The sequence below is a fragment of the Podospora pseudopauciseta genome, chromosome 4, assembly GCF_035222475.1.
Source record: "Podospora pseudopauciseta strain CBS 411.78 chromosome 4, whole genome shotgun sequence".
Taxonomy (NCBI): domain Eukaryota; kingdom Fungi; phylum Ascomycota; class Sordariomycetes; order Sordariales; family Podosporaceae; genus Podospora; species Podospora pseudopauciseta.
This window is the reverse complement of record NC_085894.1, coordinates 1,204,306-1,221,712: the sequence shown is the minus strand read 5'-3', so window position 1 is coordinate 1,221,712 and position 17,407 is coordinate 1,204,306. Positions and strand designations below refer to the sequence as shown.

Below are 17,407 nucleotides of genomic sequence, written 5' to 3'. Positions count from 1 at the left end.
GCTTAAAACCCCTATGTCAAAGTCTCTCGGGAGTCTCGCCTTCATGGCAGGAGACCATAAGACATTCTCACGTGAATAGGCAAGGCGTAAGCATGAGAAGGCCGAAAACGAGATAGAGAAAGAGATACGTAGGCGACCAGTGCAAGCGGAAATGGGCCGGATTGTGGAGAAGAAATTGAGTACCAAGAAGGGACAATTAAAGCTTCAACTGTATCCATTTGGACCCCGTCAGCAGGCCCATGCAAATGTTATGCAGGGGAAAGAGAAAGTCCAGGTCCAAGTCCAAGTCCAAATCACACTCAAGTCACCATAGCTCTCATAGCCGCCCTTCAGAGCACGCCGCCTGGAAACAACACCCTCCTGATCGTCCTCACAAATCTTCGGGTAGAGACGCTGATAGGGGCCGGCACAGAACTAGACACCACGCTGAGTCTGCCAGTGACCTGGCCAACATCCTATCCAGCACCCATCTCTCTGACGAGGACTACGAGGGCCATGACGGTAGCTACTATGACGACGATGGTGATGCGCATGAAGAATACCCACACGCACCTCATACCCCTCCTCAAGGCTCTGCCCCGGATTTTCCTCCGCCACCAGCTGGGTTCCATGCTGGTCACCCTCCTCGGCATTACTCGCAACAGCCTTCTTCTAACGGGCAATTTGTTTTCCCCCCGCAGTCACAGGCACGGCCGCCGCCGATGGGACCGCCGAAGTAACCGGGAGCGGGACCGGGGATTAGACAACCAATGGGACAACCGATGGGACAATCGCCTATGGGATCACCGCCTATGGGAATGACAGTTTCACAGTTCATGCCTGGGTCTATGCCACCACCACCGCCACCGCCACTGCCACCGCCGTCACCGGGAATGACAGGGCCAATGGGTGGACCACAGTTTGGAGGCCTTGTCAGGACAACCGATGGACATGCGAATGCCTCTGGAAGTTCAATTCCCGGGACAATTGCCAGGAACACCTCCTATGACACCACCGGGAGCAACGGGATTCATGTCGCCTGTATCGGGAGAGTGGGAAGAATTTAAAGAATGTCCGGCTCGGCGCAACGTGCTTAAGCACTTGGTTGGATAGAGCTGGGGAGGAAGGTACGAAGGGGTGGACTTGAATGATGCTTTATGCTGGACGTAAAGATTGAGCCATGGGGATTATTACAGATTTTGGAAGTCTAGCTTGAAGCTGAGTCCACCTATCTTTATGGAAAATTTAGAAGTTGTAGTTGCTTTGCGGGCTCTAGTTGAGACAATTGGTGTGTTGTGTTGCTCTCTTGCTCCCGCGTTCCCATAACTTATGCCCCTTACATACACCTCATTGACCCAGACTAATGGGGGTAAAGCGGTATCCTAACACAGCAGCAGGTACTAGCTGTGAGAACTTACAACTCGCGTTGAAGCACCTTCAACAATCTCCCTAGCCAACCCACCCCTACCCACTCCACCCTCCAGCACCCCCTTTTCCTCCCTCCTTCCTTCCCCCCAACTCAACCCAACCCTGCCAACCTCCCCTACCCTACCTCCACATATATACCCAACCCCCTCTCACCTTTCCAACAGTCCCCACAACCCTACAATAGGTGTCCACACCTGAGAAAAGTCTTCCGTAGTATAGTGGTCAGTATGTGAGCTTGTCACTCCAGCAACGCTCGAGACCCGGGTTCAATTCCCGGCGGGAGAGAGGATACATTTTGCTTTTGCCTCCCATATCTTTCCTGATTGCAGTGTCATCATTTTGGTCTTCGTACTCTTGGCCGTTAGAGAGATGGCGTGGCAAAGTTGGCTGGGAATGAATGCATGCAACAGCATGATACGTATGTATGTATGTACAGAGTTGAAACTGTGCGATGAAAACTTTTTTTTGATGCCATCTAGGTATCCAAAACTCAGCACCAAGTTGACTGAGGCGAGAAAAAAAACACCAAGGCGAGGACAGAAACAACCTGTCATGGGGAACTGTCAAGACAGCGCTGATAAGGACCATTCGAAGCTTGACCCTGCACCGATTTAAAACTCAACGTAAGATGGCGACCACAAAAGCCTCACGAGCAAGAGTAAAAAGGTCTTCAAGAGTCAGCAGAGAACTTGGAAAAACAAAAGATAGGATGCCCAATAACAGGATTGAACTGTTGACCTTCGCATTGACTACATATAACACACAAGGATATCCTAGTGAAGACTATTATATTAGTACGACGCTCTAACCAGCTGAGCTAATCGGGCTTTGGATGGGAGATGTTGACAGCAGTGGGATATCCACAAAATAATACTACTCTCTTCACCAGACCACAATCGGCATGGCACTGCCCTTTGGGTACCCCTATTTTACCCTTCTTCATAAAGTATTTCGCTATCTTGTGCTTTCAAGATTCTCATCTTTTTCCAGTTCCAAAATCTTTTACGCCGTTTTACATGCTAAATACCATATCAAAACCCAGAGAAAAAGAAGCAACCCCCTGAGCTGAGCAAAGGGTACTGTTATACACACATCTCGTTTTATATCTCTTCTTCAAGAACCACCACAACCTTGCTTTTCTTCTCTCGTGCTTGTTTCACCAGGCACTTCTTCCCACTTCCACCCCTCGCCCCAGAACACTCCCTTAAACAAAAGGAGGCAACCTAAAAGGATACCCCGGGTTCTTCCCCCGAAACACGCTCAGCAAAAACGCATACGTGAAAAAGAACACCCCACCCCACGCCAGCACCGCAACCCCCTGCGTCTTGGAGTCCCCAATTCTCGGCACCTTGATCGCAAGGGAGATGCCCGCCAGAGACAACAAACCATCTATTTCCAATTATTAGCACATGCTCCCTCTTCTCAGTTGACTTGATAAAAAAACTTACAAAGAGCGGCAACAATCTGCGTCTCCAACCCGTACTGGCTCTGGAACCCAGAGGCAAAGTAGCTGATACCCCCCTTGCCATCCGAAGCAACGTACGGGACCTTGCGGATGTGGTTGTACATGTGGCCCGAGGTGAACAAAAGAATAGAGATGAGCGTGACGGCGGCCCAGATGTTGCGGGATTGGAGCACGGGCACAATGTAAGGCCAGGCGACGTACGAGGCTGTCAGGCTGCCGAGGGTGAGGACCGTGGTGGAAATCCAGCGCATCCAGTTGATTGGTCTTTTGACGGGGGGGTGTGGGCGGTCGGGGAGGTGGCGGGCGATCCAGGTGTGGACTACTTCGGCGATTTGAGGGCTGAGGGGAGAGGTTAGCTTGAGGTTGGGGTAGAGGAAGGAGGAAATAGGCGGCTTACCCGTTGGAAAAGTCATAACGGAGGGGCTCGCTGTTGGCGACGGCGTGGGGGCCGACGGTGGGTGGGAAGAGGAGGAGGACGGGGGCGGTTTGGAGGCCGAGCTATATATCCCATGTTAGATACGTTTTTCCTTGTTGCATGTTCAGGGAGCTCGTACACTCATGAAAATCTCTCTCCCGTCGGCAAAGTCCAGAGTACCAAACAAAACCCTCGATTCACCAGCCTTGTCACCCTTGACCCAGCTGCGCGCAAGTAGATCCCACTCAGGCTGGAACTCGCGGCAGAGCTGGCAGTTGAAGCGGGAGTCCATGGCGGTCAGGACCACGGCGGCGGTGTAATCGCGGGGTTGACCGGTGAGTTCTCGGTAGGAAGCATCGCTGAGCTTGATCGGGGCGGCGGATGAGGAAGCAATGGATTTGGCGTGGAAGGAGTTGAAGCGCTCCTCAGTCGTCTTCTTTGCTGCCAGCGACCCGCCGGCAAAGGCCAGCGAGGCCGTCAGGAAAGCGGGCAGCCAACGCATTGTGTGATCTAGGAGGGTGTATGAAGAAATGAAGGTGGTTGTGGGCGGTATCGACGACGACGACAGCGACGACGTCTTTCGATAGCTTCTTCCAAATCCAATCCAATTCCAACTGTGTCCTCAACGTCAGCGAACACCGTTGTAGTGGACTTGGAGCTCTCCGCCAGCTGCACCCTTGCAGCTTCCCGTAGCTTGGCAGAGTCTGACAAGGCTGCGAGCCGGCCCGGCAACTGCACTGTCAGCGGCTGTCATATCTTGGCAGGAGAAGCTGAGCAGTGGGGAAATGGTGGGGGCGGATCCAGCTAGGCTGTTTCGGGCAGATTGTTTACTCTCAAACCTGGAGTTCGCAATGCTTTGGTCCCCTGGCCAGCACTGGCGCAACCACTTTCTCTCCGTCATCACACCTCATCGTCTCCCAAACCTCACTGCAACGCACACCCCCTGAATCTTCAAGACTCCCTCGTGGACGTCAATCCAGTTTTACTAACCCCAACAGTCTTTTGTTATTCTTCTCGCGCTCTTGCGTGCATCATTACGTGATCAATGCCGTCGAAAAACGCGTCGTCGCACCATGTAATCATGGACTCTGAAAAGGTTGCGAAAAATGTCCCATTGATGCCAACCAACCGCCTACACGACAACGCTAACATGTTTATGCGATTCAGAGAACCCAAAAACTCCACGAACTTGACCTCCAATACCATCAATCCGCCCACCAGCTAGAACTAGTCATCCGAGAAGAAGACGCGCGACGAGCCAAAGTTCGGCAACTCCTACTCCAAGACGAAGCCTCCAGCCTCAAGGACCAAATCACTCAGCGGGATGCGCGCATCAGAGATCTTGTCGACCAAGCCGACGATGTGCGCCAGCAACTCGACAGTCTGCACGAACGGTGCAGGAGGCAGGAGAAGGTGATGCAGACTCAGAATCGCGAGATTTCTAATCTAAAGGTAACATCCCCCCTCACCCAGTTCCCTCGCACACTCCTTCAAATATTAATTTAATTTCTATAGGAAGAAATAACAGCCTTCTCCCACCTCTCGGTCGACTCCTCCAAAGTCCTCACCGAAAAGCTCGCACTCTCCCGCGAGCTCTCCCTCCTCAAGCCAGAAGTCGAACACCTCAAGTCCCAGCTCGCCCACCAAAAGGACGTCCTCGCCGAGAAGCTGGCCCTCGAAAGACAGCTTAACACGCTAGAAGTCGAACTCGCCAACGAGAAGCGCGCCGCGCAAAAGGCTGCCCTGCTCCAGAAGCAGCAAAACGAGAACCAGAACCAGGAAGAGGAGAAAACGCTCAGAGCACAAATCCGGGAACTGGAGAAACAGTTGGCCAAGGAAAAGAAGACATCACAGAAGAGCGTCGAGGTGGAGGAGGAAATCCAGGGGTTGAGGGGGCAATTGGCTGCGTTGGAGAAGACTCTTGCTACGGAAAAGAAACAGGCTGCGCAAAAGGAGAATGCGATGGCAGAGGTACAGGAGGAGTTGGAGAAGTTGAGATTGAATGTTCAGGAGTTGGAAAAGGAGAAGAAGGCTGCTTTGAAGAAGGCGGCCAAGGCGGAGAAGACAACTGACGGTGCGGCGGGTGGGGAGGAGGTTGAGCAGCTAAAGGAGGAGCTCACAAGCCTCAAGAAAGCCCTGGCGCAAGAGCAAAAGGAGACTGAAGCTCTACGGAAAGAAAACGAGCAAGCGGTGGAAGACGCCGAAGAGCAAAAGAATGCCCTGCTGAACAGGGTTGAGAAGTTGAAAAACAAGTACAAGGACACGGTTGAGGAGCTGAAGAAGTGCAGAACTGAGCTGGAAAGGGCGAACGAGCAGGCGGAGAAGGCAACGGCTAAGGTCCCTGCTATCCCTGCTGGGCTTGGCAGCACGACTACTGTCCCTCTGAAGAAGCCTGGCGCGGCCAAGGCGAACGCGAAGAAGAAGAGGACGGTGGATGAGCTGATGGTGGATGAAAAGGTGCTGATGACGCCGGGGGGGATGGACGACAGGCCGAAGCGTCCTCTTAAGAAGAGGGGGTTTGACACGTCGGTTTTGGTGGAGAAGTCGACGTTTTCGATCACGCCGTTTTTGAACAAGACGGTGGGTTCGATTGGGGAGGTGGAGGGGACGCCTACTGTTGCTACGGTGGGGGTTAAGACCGCCGCTGCTGCTGCGCCGGCTGAGGCGATGGAGGTGGATGAGGTGGAGGAGCGGCAGCCTGTTGCTGAGGAGGCGGCTGAGGCAGAGGGTGAGGTGGAGGAGGCGGCGCCTGTTGTGGCGAAGGGGAAGAAAATGGTGGAGAAGAAGACTCGGGGTAAGCCGAAGGGGTCGACGAATGCGCCTAAGCCGTTGGAGCCTTCCTCGCCTGGGAAGGCAAATGAGAATGCGCCTGTGGGTCGCGTCAAGAAGATGACTGCTTTTATGCCTTTGGAGGAGGCGGATGTGGAGGGGGAGGCTGTTGTTTCCAAGCCAGCGGCCGCAGATGTCGCGCCTGTAAGGCAACGTTCTGTGAGTGTGGAGCCGGAGAAGAAGAAGAAGAGGAAGTTGGGCGGTGCAGCGCCTCCGACTATCTTTGAGGAGGACGAGGACGAGAAGGTAGTTGAGACAGCGAAGCCGGTGGCGGCTGTTGGTGGTGTGAGGAAGAGACCGCCTGTTTCTAGGATGAACAAGGGGCCGGTGGGCAAGGTGATTGGGATTGGCGGGTCAGGGAAGGCCTTTTCGCCGTTGAAGAGGGATAAGAGGGGTGTGGGAGCGAGCTTTCTGGCTTGAGATTTTGTGTGTGATTTCTTCATGATGGCATAGGAGTTTGTGGGCATGGGGATGGAGTTTGGGTACATTACACTACATACATGTGGGACTTTTGGGATGACTGGTTGTATCAGTTATTTGAATGCATACATTGTTGAACTTCAATTGGTCTGGTTGTGGGTAATTTGATGTCGCTGGTGATGTTGAGAGTGCTTGTCGTTCAAGACATGTCGATACGCGAGCTTTGATACCCGATAACTCGATAATCATAATGAATTAGCCCATGCCAAGATGTGAAAGTTCGGGTAGCTGCATTTACAAGCATTAATTCTGCAAGCTCTCGTGCTCATCTCACCAACACTCGCCAAATACGACAACATCTTTTACATTGTCAATTTTCTTTTTTTTTTTTTTTTTCCAAACTTAGTTCCGGTTCTTCGTTCTCACACAACTTTAAGGGACCTCACAATCGCACTCCTCACAATGAGCTTATCCTGCCGCCGGGCGTCTCTCTGGCTGGCAGCAGCAGTCCGACCCGTTAATCGCACCCTTCTCTCGCTCTCGCCATCACCATCACCATCACCATCATCATCCTTTTTTAGACCCACCTTTACAACGCCATCACCAAACAACAACCCCCAATCTCGCCCCTCCTCCTCCAGCTCCCAGTGGAAACAACGCCAATCCCGAGACCGCTTCGCCCTCGCGGCCAGAGTCCAAGGCCTCCGCTCCCGCGCCGCCTTCAAGCTCCTAGAGATGCAAGAAAAATACTCCCTCTTCCGGCCCCGCAGGAACCAGATCGTCGTTGATTTGGGGTACGCCCCTGGGTCGTGGTCGCAGGTGGCACTTGACGCGACGGCCCCGGACGGGAAGGTGATTGGCATCGACTTGTTGCCTGCGCAGCCGCCAAAGGGGGTGAGCACCATCCAGGGAAACTTTCTCAGCAAGGCGGTGCAGGAGATGTGCAAGAATTTTGTGTTGGAGGCGGATTTGAAACGGAGGAAAATGGAGAGGAGGCGGGAGTGGGCGGCAAAGAAGAGCATTGAGATAGAGGAGGGAGAGGTGGAGGAGAGGGGGAGTTATATCGATTTGGAGAGGAGATCGGCGCAGGAGGAGGAGGAGTTGGAACAGGAGAAGGGCTTGAATATGAGGGTGGTTGATGTAAGTTTTTTCTTTTAAGTTTTTTTTTTGTTTTTTTTTTCTTTTAAAAAAAAAGGGGGGGGGAGTAGAAATGCTGACGAGGAAAACAAAACAAAACAATAGGTGGTGTTAAGCGACATGTCCGAACCCTGGCCCCAAACTCAAGGATTCAAAATCAACAGCATAAGTAACCCGTATTTGTCTCTACACAGGTTGATGAACACGAGCGGAATTTCTCTCAGGGACCACGCGGGGAGCATGGTAGGTTATTTTCTTTTGACATCTCTTCAGAAGTGGTGATGATGACGATACATGTTTGGGGGGAAATTAGGAACTCTGCAAAGCGGCGTTGACGTTTGCCAGCGAAACACTGAAACCGGACGGGCACTTCGTGTGCAAGTATTACGAAGGGAGTGGCGACGATGAGTTGAAGATGGTACTGAAGAAGATGTTTGCAAAGGTGCATAGGGAGAAGCCTATGTCGTCGAGGAAGGTGAGTTGTGGCTCTTGTTCATTTTTTGGTGGAATTTGATGGAAACATTGGTTTACCTGACGTATATCACAGGAATCGAGAGAGACCTTCTATGTGGCGCTGAGGAGGAGGGAAGATGTTACGTTTGAGCGTGTGGACGGGATGTATAAGATTCTTCAAAATGGTGAGGTGGTCTGTGGCATTGTGTAGTATATCTGTTGTGCATAGTTGGGACAGGCGTTTGGTGGCATCAAAAGCTGAGGCTGCAATGGGCCGAGTTTCTCACTCGAGTCTACTTGTAATTCAATGTTTGGTTTCGAGATGATTTGGCATGAGTTAGCACCCATGACTACAAGGACCAAAATATGACATTGTAGGGTTCTGAATACACTACTCTGACCATTGGTTATCCAAATACAAACGCTAGACTGGTGGACGAAGAGTGGCATGCTCCAACTGATCGTCTCAATCAATATCAGACCAAGTATATTCCCGGTCTACAACTTCACACTCTAAAAGGCTCACACTTTCCTCAGCCACAATGTCACCTCGGGCCTGCTTACCGTCCTAATTGCCGTGAGCCCCTCCCGGGGATCAATCATCGTCCTCAACGGAAACAAAACAACAAGACTGCTGAAATTGGGAGACCGGGGCGAGTGGTGATCCAGGTGACATTTTCAAACCGGAAAACTCGGGAGTCAATTTGAGGTAAATACCTGCTTTCTCCTCAGGCGGTACCATAGCCCGAGATCTCCCCTACCTACCCTTCCCCAGCTTTTCCAGCACTTGCTCCATCTTGGGTATGTGTAACTGTGTGACGATGTGGCGAGGTGGTGGCGTGCACCTCCTCGGATTCCAGCTGTTGCTGTTCCGGGCAAGCAATAATGAGGTGCATGGTCTCTTACAGGAAACGAAGGGACCCAATGATTGATTCCACGCTGCGCGGAGAGCACATGCCTGGTTGATAGCACATCATCAAGTGTATTATCCTCCCCCATCCCGCCTAGGTAGGCCACCGGTTTGTTGGCTCCGTGTGCCGAACAAGGCACAAACTCTCTCACTGCTTGTTCGTGTGTACCCAGTGATCATTGTTATTCCTTGCCGCCCAAATAATACAAGCCTTTTCCATCGGGCTTTTGACGCCGCTTCGGCTAAAGCCTGGCATCCCCCCCCCAGCCAGCCCGGAGAGTTTTTCTTCGGCTGTGTGTGTGTGACCCTTCTCGTTGGGATTGTCAAGACAAAAAGATACGCAGCGTCCAAGGTGGATGTGCCGGCTAATACATGGGCTTTGCGGCTTAATGGGCGCGGCACTATAACCGTTTATAAGGCAGCCAGCAAATAACAACGCTCTGTTTCAGATGATGGCGTATTTTAGCCATCTAAACTGCCGCTTGGTTCCAACCAAACAAACAAAGTAGTACCCGGACCACCACCACCCCTTGTTCCCAGCAAAAAGCTACTGACATGGTTGGTCCCTCTCTCGCTCTCTTTCACACATACACACTTTGCCGCCCCTGTGAGAGCGCACCACGCAACCTGGACACTCAAACAGCCTGACATTTTGTGGAGACCCCGCATTTTGCAGCTGGATCAAATCCGATCCCTTGGGGGGAATCGTGCATTTGCCTTTTAGACATTGTCCCGCTCCTTCCAGTCAAAGGCCAGTGCCTGAGTAGTGAGGGGGACTGTCGATACTGGACATGTCGGCACTTCTACAGTTGAAACAAACGTGACCAAAAGCAATGCTCACCATTGTATTCTGGTCCTGTTGCCACACTTCGGACGGAACCCTTCAGGGTCCTCACAGCCCCTTTCGAACCTGATCATATGAACACAGGTTTCTGATGGCACCATACCTCTCACAGTATTCATCCAACCGCAGACAATCTGGCGACCGCCCTCAGTTCCGCATCCGCATATTATCTTGGCGGTAGTCGCGATTTCTCCAACACGGCTGACGGCTCGGAGCCCCCACTGCCATTGAGCAACGATCGCCATTCCCCCCGGGGTTTCTCCACAGCAGCTGATGATGGTGGCTGCAAGGGGTTGGGCGGCGCCACCCTCTCTCTCCTAGGATCCCAGTGTGACCAAAGGGGCAAGATCGAACGGCCGTGCATGAGATGGTCGAATACCCCAGATTGCACATGGCAACCCCAATAGAGAGGAAGTTCCCTCTTCCCCACAATTTCCCTCGCAAATCGTAGTGGTAGCCGCCCGTTGGCCTCCCACCAATTCAGAGTAGGGCCGGCCGTCGTCGCCTGAGCGTAAATGAAGCTGTATATGAAATGCCAGATGGGGATCTTGGACCTGTCCAGTCGCCTTGCTCGGCACTCAACACCAGCCCCGCACCCTATATTCCAGCGGCGACTGCTCGGCGCGGCTCAAGCCTTCCTCGGAGCTTCCTGGCCGAGACCACGGGCCTGTCTTCCTGATTGCACAGAGATCTCCTGTGTGCCTTCGAGCCGCGTGAACCATGTGAGCCAGGGAGGCGAACCGTGTGTTGGGCAGTCCTCGTCGAGGTTGTTGTGTTGACTTGAAGAATTCTCAGGGGGGTAACACGGCAACCCCAAGTCCGCGGAGAGGTCCCCTGGTATAAAGACAGACCACCCTCCCCCCCTCGGCAGAAACAAGATCTTCCTCCCTCAGGCCTTCATACTTTCTGCAGCAAGTGTACTCGCCCCGTCGTTCAACATGAAGATCACCAGCTCCGCCGCCGCTCTGGCGCTCGTCGCCTCAGCCGTTGCCGCCCCTTCCCCGACCACCCAGGACAAGCCCACCAAGAGACAAGCTGGTTGCGCCTCGGCCGTCTCCCTCAACGCCCAGACCAACGTCTTCAAGCAGTACACCCTCCACGCCAACAACTTCTACCGCAAGGAGATTGAGGAGCTCGCCATCCCCAACCTTTCCGACCCCTCCCTCGAGGCTGCCGCCCGCAAGGTTGCCGACACCGGTTCCTTCGTCTGGCTCGACACCATCGCCAATGTTGACAGGCTCGAGCCCGCTCTCGCCGAGGTTCCTTGCAACGAGATCCTCGGTGTCGTCGTCTACGATCTTCCCGGCCGTGATTGCGCTGCCAAGGCTTCCAACGGTGAGCTGAAGGTTGGCGAGCTCAACAGGTACAAGACTGAGTTCATTGACCGTAAGTAAATCCTCAATGACATCTTTACCAAGGAAAAAAGATGACTGACAGCTGTGTCAAGGCATCGCCTCCATCCTCAAGGCCCACCCCAACACCGCCGTCGCGCTCGTCATTGAGCCCGATTCGCTCCCCAACCTGGTCACCAACTCCGACGTTCAGGCCTGCCGCAACTCGGCCGCCGGCTACCGCGACGGTGTCGCCTACGCGCTCAAGACGCTCAACCTTCCCAACGTCGTCCAGTACATCGACGCCGGCCACGGCGGCTGGCTCGGCTGGGACGCCAACCTCAAGCCCGGCGCCGAGGAGCTCGCCAAGGCCTACAAGGCCGCCGGCAGCCCTAAGCAGTTCCGTGGCATCGCCACCAACGTGGCCGGCTGGAACGCCTGGGACCTGTCCCCCGGCGAGTTCTCCTCCGCCTCCGACGCCAAGTACAACTCGTGCCAGAACGAGCGCACTTACGTCAACACCTTTGGCCAGCGCCTCAAGGCCGCCGGCATGCCCAACCACGCCATCGTCGACACTGGCCGCAGCGGTGTCCAGGGTCTCCGCGAGGAGTGGGGTAACTGGTGCAACGTCGACGGTGCCGGCTTCGGCCGTCCCCCCTCGGCCGACACCGGCCTCGAGCTGGCTGATGCCTTCGTCTGGGTCAAGCCCGGCGGTGAGTCGGATGGTACTTCCGACAGCTCGGCTGTTCGTTATGACAGCTTCTGCGGGAAGCCCGATGCCTTCCAGCCTTCGCCCGAGGCCGGTGCCTGGCACCAGGAGTACTTTGAGATGTTGCTTCGCAACTCTAACCCTTCCCTTCTTTAAGCGGTTGATGCTTGGGAGAGCGGGGAAAGGGGCGGTGGTGAAAAATGGAGCAGAACCTAGTGCGGTCAGTTGGTTAGCTTTTCTTGGTCTTCTCTAAGGAGGCGCGCCATCCTGTGCATATAAAAGATCGTTTGCTAGGTTTTGTTTGGTTATTGGGAGTGTACATACATACAATGCATTTGCATTTCTTTACCTTTTGTGTTTGTGCAATAATGGGGACCGTTGTTTGGTGATGAAGGACTTGAAACTGAGCAAAACTGAAGTAACAAGTCTTCTGTGATAAGATGTCCAAGACGGCCGGCGAACTAAGGAGGAGTAAGCGAGCCAGCCAAGCCAACACATTCCCATGATAGAAATCATAGAAATCCGCTCACCAAGACTTTGGAGGTAACGCTGGCTTGGTTAGATCACCCTCCGTCACAAGTTTTCCAAGGACATAATCCGCCTCCCTCTCACCCTCGCTCCGGCATCTTCCTCCATCTAGTCCGCACAAAATTCTCCCTCACCTTCTCCTCCAATCTCCCCACCCCCTCCATCGCCCCCTTCTTCACCACCATATCCTCCCCTCCCACCCACCCATCTAACACCCCCCAAATTTTCCCCATCAGTCCAAAAGTCAAGTAATGTGCCGCCCTCGTCGTGTCTATAAGCGCCACCTTACTCCCCTTCACACTCCGTGGCACCTCCACCCCCCCTATCGTAACAACCACCGAATCGCTCAGCCCGCTGATAAAATCCTTGTCATCTTGCACCATAGGCGAGCCACAGATGCCGTGCCACCATATGTAGCGTTGTATACAATCCGCCAAAAGGTCAAACGTTTGCAAGAGGCGGGTGTAGATTGAGATTATCATCAAGAAGGTTGCTGTATCAGGCGGAGATGCGGCAAAGGAAGAGAGGATGGTGTAGAAAAGGGAGGCTGATTGAAAGAGGGGGTTGATCCAGGATGTGTCGAGTGGTTCAGTGCCGGTTGGTTTGTTGCCGTCTTTTCTTATGGAGGGCTCGTTCTTCTTGGCTAGGGTGTGGTGTTGGTAAATTTGTAGCTGGAGGCGGGTGAGTTGTTCTATTGGGTCTTGGTCTGCTGGTGCGTAAGCGGTAGGTTGTTGTTGTCGAGGTTGAGGTGAGGGTTGGGGTTCAGGAGGGGTCTGAGTTGAACGGAACAATGGGTGAAGCGGCGGTTGTGGTTGTTGAGGGGCTTTGAAGGTGCTTTCTGTGTAGATACTCCCACGAGCGTTGGCGGCAGAGGCCGGGCTGTCATGGGGGAGGTCGTCAAAGTTGGGCAAGAGAGCGTTGTAGCCTGCTAGTCCGATGATAGGACCACCATATCGAGCTGGTGCTGAGCTCTTGGCTGGGCTTGTTGGTTCTGGGGGTGTGGCCTCGGTTGAATATGAAGGTGAGGATGATTCTGGGTCAAGGTCTTCAGCCGCTTGTGAGGTTGATTGCACAAGTTGATCGCCAAGTCGCCGGCCTTTTTTGTAGTGACTCCTCTTCCACCCGGGCGGCCGAGGCAGTCGTGGCCTTCCTACCGAGCCAGGCTCGCGGGGAACACACTCAATTTTGGCATTGATACATCGGTTGCAATCTTTTTGATCTGGTTGGCGGATGCAGCGCATCTTGAATCCATGACACTTGACACAGGCGGGTGGACCACCGTCAACTGTTCGGTTTGGAGCACGTCTCCTCGGGCCCTTTGGCGACGCGACCCTGGGGGTTGTTGTGGTTGTTGTTGTCGCGTTGTCATTTGGGACGGGTGCCGGTGATGGGCTGTCCACTGAGGGGCTGCCATCATCAGGATCGGGCATGATGAGGGTGAGGCGTGTACTTCGGTGATTTGTGCTTATCCGGATGTTTTTTGGCCATGTGATATGGTGGATTTGTTGATGACTGCTTGCCCGCTGTGGGCGGAAATGTCCGGCTGTCACTAGCCGTAAGCGATAGGTATCCGTAATATGCGGGCCGATTTCAGCTGGTGCCATAACCGTATTACTTACAGTTGTTAGGTAACCGCTCCCAAGCCTCGGTACCCAACCTTAAACTAACCTACCTCACTATCAATGACAAAAAGCAACTTGCACTTTCACCGCTCTCAGCATCCTCAATTCTCATCTGTGTCTCTTTCCATGTCTTGTGGGATTTCGTTGATTTTTTGATTGATTTAATGTCGTAATATACATCTGATTCTGTTCTTCTACTACCTACTTACTTTCACTTGTCCTGATATATCCCAACACACTTTCGAACATGCCGTACCAAAAAGCCTCTGAGAACGGCTGGCGCCAGTCCAGATTTTATGAGCCTGATCGAGATGTTCCAGATAAACCCTGGCTTATGCTTGCTGTGGCCAGACTTGGCCCAGACCAACAAGCACCACATTACCCTCTGGCTGCCTTCACTGCTGACTGCACCTCAGGCACCTTCTTGACAAGCTGTGCCAAAGCTCTCCGCTATTTTTCAGATCCTTTGAATTATCTTGGAACTCGGGCAGAGCTTTCTCTTGCCTACGACTTCTACAACCAGCCTGGACCGCCATGGCCGAACGAAGGACCGTCACGGGCTGGTCACCCAGAGTTCCCCTTCATTGCGACTTGTCTTGCTATCGCTGTCACCCGTGAACAAACGGCCACCAACCAAAACATTGGGCATTGGCCTCTGGCAAGCGTCTACCACCACTTTGAGCGCGCCCTCCATCGTCACATGCTTGTGATCGATGTGTCGGACCCGGCCAAGGTTCGATACGGCATTTATCTTCATTCGTCCCGCCTAAACCGTCAAGTTCTCTGGCCAGATGGCTCTCCCTCGTCAAGACCGCTATCAGTTGTCGATTTTATCACTGCGTGCGCTTTCGTGAACGAACGTTTGTATGGAGGCTCCGTTGATGAGTTTACCGATGAGTTTAAAAAGGCATCAGCAATCACCTCTCGATGGAAAGTAATGGATGTGCCAACGTTGCATTGTAAGTTGGTTGCTCGACGCAGAATGGGGAGACTAGAGACTGTCACTAATATGCTACCACAGTTGGGTGGCCTTTTAAGTCGTCCCAGAAACCCCTTCCGCCACCATCTCTCCGTGACCAAGTATTCAGAACATTGGTTCGTGGTGCTGCCGAGATGGAGGATGTGGATATCTCTGTTTTTGAACACGTTCGGGCTATCCCCAACTTTCAGAATGAACTACGACGCTACTTGATCAAACATTCTGCGAATTTGGGCGACCATCAACCCATCGCGCAACTCATTGCCCTGACAGTAGAAGGACAGGAGCAACTCGACCTAACACCTTTCAACAATCTCTCGGCCAACTCTATTTCAATTGTACTGGGTAATCGGTTGTCAGACACCCCCATTAGAGCCATCAGTCTTTGTACCGATACACTCAAAAGCAGCCCATCGGAAGTTCTTGAGGTCCTGGCACGCTTTCCAACCATACAGAATCTGTATTTTGCTAAACACCCACGCCAAGGAGACCAACTGCGCAGCACCGAGCTTTTCGTCGAGATGCTTAAAATGCCGTCTTCTATGACCAAAAAGCATATCCTAGTCGCAGACTTTCTGTCAACACCATTGCGATCGGCACGACACTACGGACCCATTCCCATACCTAGCTACCAGATTCCTGTCGACATATTCCCAGTCCAGCACATGTTTGTCAGACACCAGACGTACGGACTAGGCCGGGAACGCTTTTGGCCAAACTACTTCCCCATGGGCAACTTGATGCTTCAACCAGAGCGGTTCGCAGCCGGCTTCATCCAGTACATTCTGAGATCAGTACAACCCGGTTCCACCGGGGTCGAGGCCTCTGAAAAGCTTTTTGATTTCTGCTCCGCACCCCCAGCACTGAACGGCATGAACAATGACTACCAAATCAGCCAAATCCCGCTGGAGAGCTCCGCAGTGCCGCTCCGTCCCGGAACTAGCCGGAGAGGCGAACACGTCGGTGACTGCTGGCCACTTGTGCGCACCCTCGAGCCCAACAGCTGGATTGTTTTGGTCTCGCTACACCACAACCGCATCACGAGAGATCTGGAGAGCTGGACGACGCGTGCTCACCACGCTACCAACTGGGCGAGGTATGCGTTTGCCCGGATGAAACCGCGCGTCGAGGTGGCCCGACCGCCGGTGCAGCTGCCTGCTCTTGACAAAATCGAGGTGGTCGGCTTGAGGGAATTTCTGCGCATCACATCTCCAGAAACCGACCTAGGTCTTGTGGATGTGAGACTGAAGGAGTTAGAGGAGAAGGCGGCTATTCCACGACAGCAGCCTTTGCCGAGTGGAGTGAAGAGGCTGTCTGTTATGGAGCGTGAGGAGGCGGTGGGTATCTTGAGGGACTTTTTGAATAACGTCGAGATGGTGAAGAAGAATCTCTGGGCTTTTATGAAGGAGAATGATGGTGAGTTGTCCTCCACCTGGGCTTTGGCAAAGGAATATGGGATTGTGTGTGGTTGACAGAAGGTAAAATCGCAGAAGTGAATAGCTGGTATCCGGATCTTTTGCAAGAGTGTAATGGTCAGCTTTGCGGGAGCATGATTCATGGGTGAGTTTTTCTTTCTTTTTGATGACATGAGGCCTGCAAGTTGGGTGGCCGCCAACGTTTCGGAAAGACATGGCGCTGAAAGAGGACCACCATGTCCCCAGATCAGCCTTCAAGACCATTTGTTGTATATCTTTCCAAGGCTCAAACAATAGTTTTGAGAGGCCTGTACGAGCTTTGGAGAATGGGGCTTCTTTCCGTTTGTGAGCTATTACATAGACATGCTGACGCCAAACTCTCCACCAGCCCCGAGGACATATTCGTTGACTCTGTCAATGCGCAGCTATCGTTGGAGTGGTGGGATTTCCTTGGTGACTTGGAAGACGAAGATGAGGATTGATTGATGATTGAGAGCCAATGCTTTGGCATAGACCTCAAATTTTGCACATCACTTTCATGGGTCGGGGTAAAATGCTTTCGCAGTTATAACGCAGTAATCTTGGAATGATGTCAACTAGGGAATGGCACCATAAATAGAAAGCTCTTTACGGTGATCACGTCACCTTAGCTAGGACTACTTAATACTGTGAAAACCTTGGGCCCAAGCTGCCCTCTTAATTCCCCCTTACTAGGCCAGTCGAAACTTTGAGTTTAGTTAGGCCTCTCGATGTCATTTGGGCTTACCCTACTATTTCATGAGTTTAGGAACCATAGAAGACATCACCAACACTGGTTGTTAACGCCATTCTCCTACATGTTGTTGCATGGGGGCATGTGCAGGAAAGGTGTACCTTCTCGTCAGGCAACTGGCAAACACAGCCCAGTTTGCGGACCACTTGTTTCACTCATAGCCGACAGCCG

General features: G+C 52.9%; 6 protein-coding genes and 2 non-coding genes across 8 annotated transcripts; 4 read left to right on the top strand and 4 right to left on the bottom strand.

The window, feature by feature from the left end:
• Window positions 1-1,611: 1,611 nt before the first annotated feature.
• On the bottom strand, window positions 1,612-1,692 carry QC763_0063540. The gene has a single exon. It is a non-coding gene; the product is annotated as a tRNA-Asp (tRNA).
• A 425-nt stretch (window positions 1,693-2,117) lies between these two features.
• Window positions 2,118-2,234, bottom strand: QC763_0063530. The gene has a single exon. It is a non-coding gene; the product is annotated as a tRNA-Ile (tRNA).
• Window positions 2,235-2,287: 53 nt separating this feature from the next.
• On the bottom strand, window positions 2,288-3,934 carry OST3 (oligosaccharyl transferase subunit ost3/OST6). The gene is made up of 4 exons (XM_062911872.1): window positions 3,427-3,934; window positions 3,270-3,370; window positions 2,856-3,211; window positions 2,288-2,796 (listed from the first exon to the last, which is right to left on the bottom strand). The coding sequence occupies exons 1-4, from the start codon at window positions 3,787-3,789 to the stop codon at window positions 2,612-2,614; spliced, it is 1,005 nt and encodes a 334-aa protein (XP_062765505.1). The 5' UTR covers window positions 3,790-3,934; the 3' UTR covers window positions 2,288-2,611.
• A 207-nt stretch (window positions 3,935-4,141) lies between these two features.
• Window positions 4,142-6,659, top strand: QC763_402440 (uncharacterized protein). Its single transcript, XM_062911871.1, has 3 exons — window positions 4,142-4,383; window positions 4,455-4,739; window positions 4,803-6,659. Exons 1-3 carry the CDS (start codon window positions 4,333-4,335, stop codon window positions 6,534-6,536), a joined length of 2,070 nt encoding a protein of 689 aa, XP_062765504.1. The 5' UTR covers window positions 4,142-4,332; the 3' UTR covers window positions 6,537-6,659.
• Window positions 6,660-6,846: 187 nt separating this feature from the next.
• Window positions 6,847-8,459, top strand: MRM2 (2' O-ribose methyltransferase). The gene is made up of 4 exons (XM_062911870.1): window positions 6,847-7,676; window positions 7,779-7,916; window positions 7,987-8,148; window positions 8,221-8,459. Exons 1-4 carry the CDS (start codon window positions 6,999-7,001, stop codon window positions 8,335-8,337), a joined length of 1,095 nt encoding a protein of 364 aa, XP_062765503.1. The 5' UTR covers window positions 6,847-6,998; the 3' UTR covers window positions 8,338-8,459.
• On the bottom strand, window positions 8,257-14,052 carry QC763_0063480 (uncharacterized protein; the record flags this gene model as incomplete). Its single annotated transcript, XM_062905888.1, has 3 exons — window positions 8,257-11,251; window positions 11,316-12,086; window positions 12,533-14,052. 3 exons carry the CDS (start codon window positions 14,050-14,052, stop codon window positions 10,861-10,863), a joined length of 2,682 nt encoding a protein of 893 aa, XP_062765501.1. The 3' UTR covers window positions 8,257-10,860.
• On the top strand, window positions 10,401-12,269 carry CEL6C (1,4-beta-D-glucan cellobiohydrolase cel6c). The gene is made up of 2 exons (XM_062905889.1): window positions 10,401-11,266; window positions 11,328-12,269. The coding sequence occupies exons 1-2, from the start codon at window positions 10,819-10,821 to the stop codon at window positions 12,074-12,076; spliced, it is 1,197 nt and encodes a 398-aa protein (XP_062765502.1). The 5' UTR covers window positions 10,401-10,818; the 3' UTR covers window positions 12,077-12,269.
• Window positions 14,053-14,058: 6 nt separating the features above from the next.
• On the top strand, window positions 14,059-17,119 carry QC763_402400 (uncharacterized protein). The gene is made up of 3 exons (XM_062911869.1): window positions 14,059-15,029; window positions 15,092-16,609; window positions 16,853-17,119. Exons 1-2 carry the CDS (start codon window positions 14,318-14,320, stop codon window positions 16,519-16,521), a joined length of 2,142 nt encoding a protein of 713 aa, XP_062765500.1. The 5' UTR covers window positions 14,059-14,317; the 3' UTR covers window positions 16,522-16,609; window positions 16,853-17,119.
• Window positions 17,120-17,407: the final 288 nt, after the last annotated feature.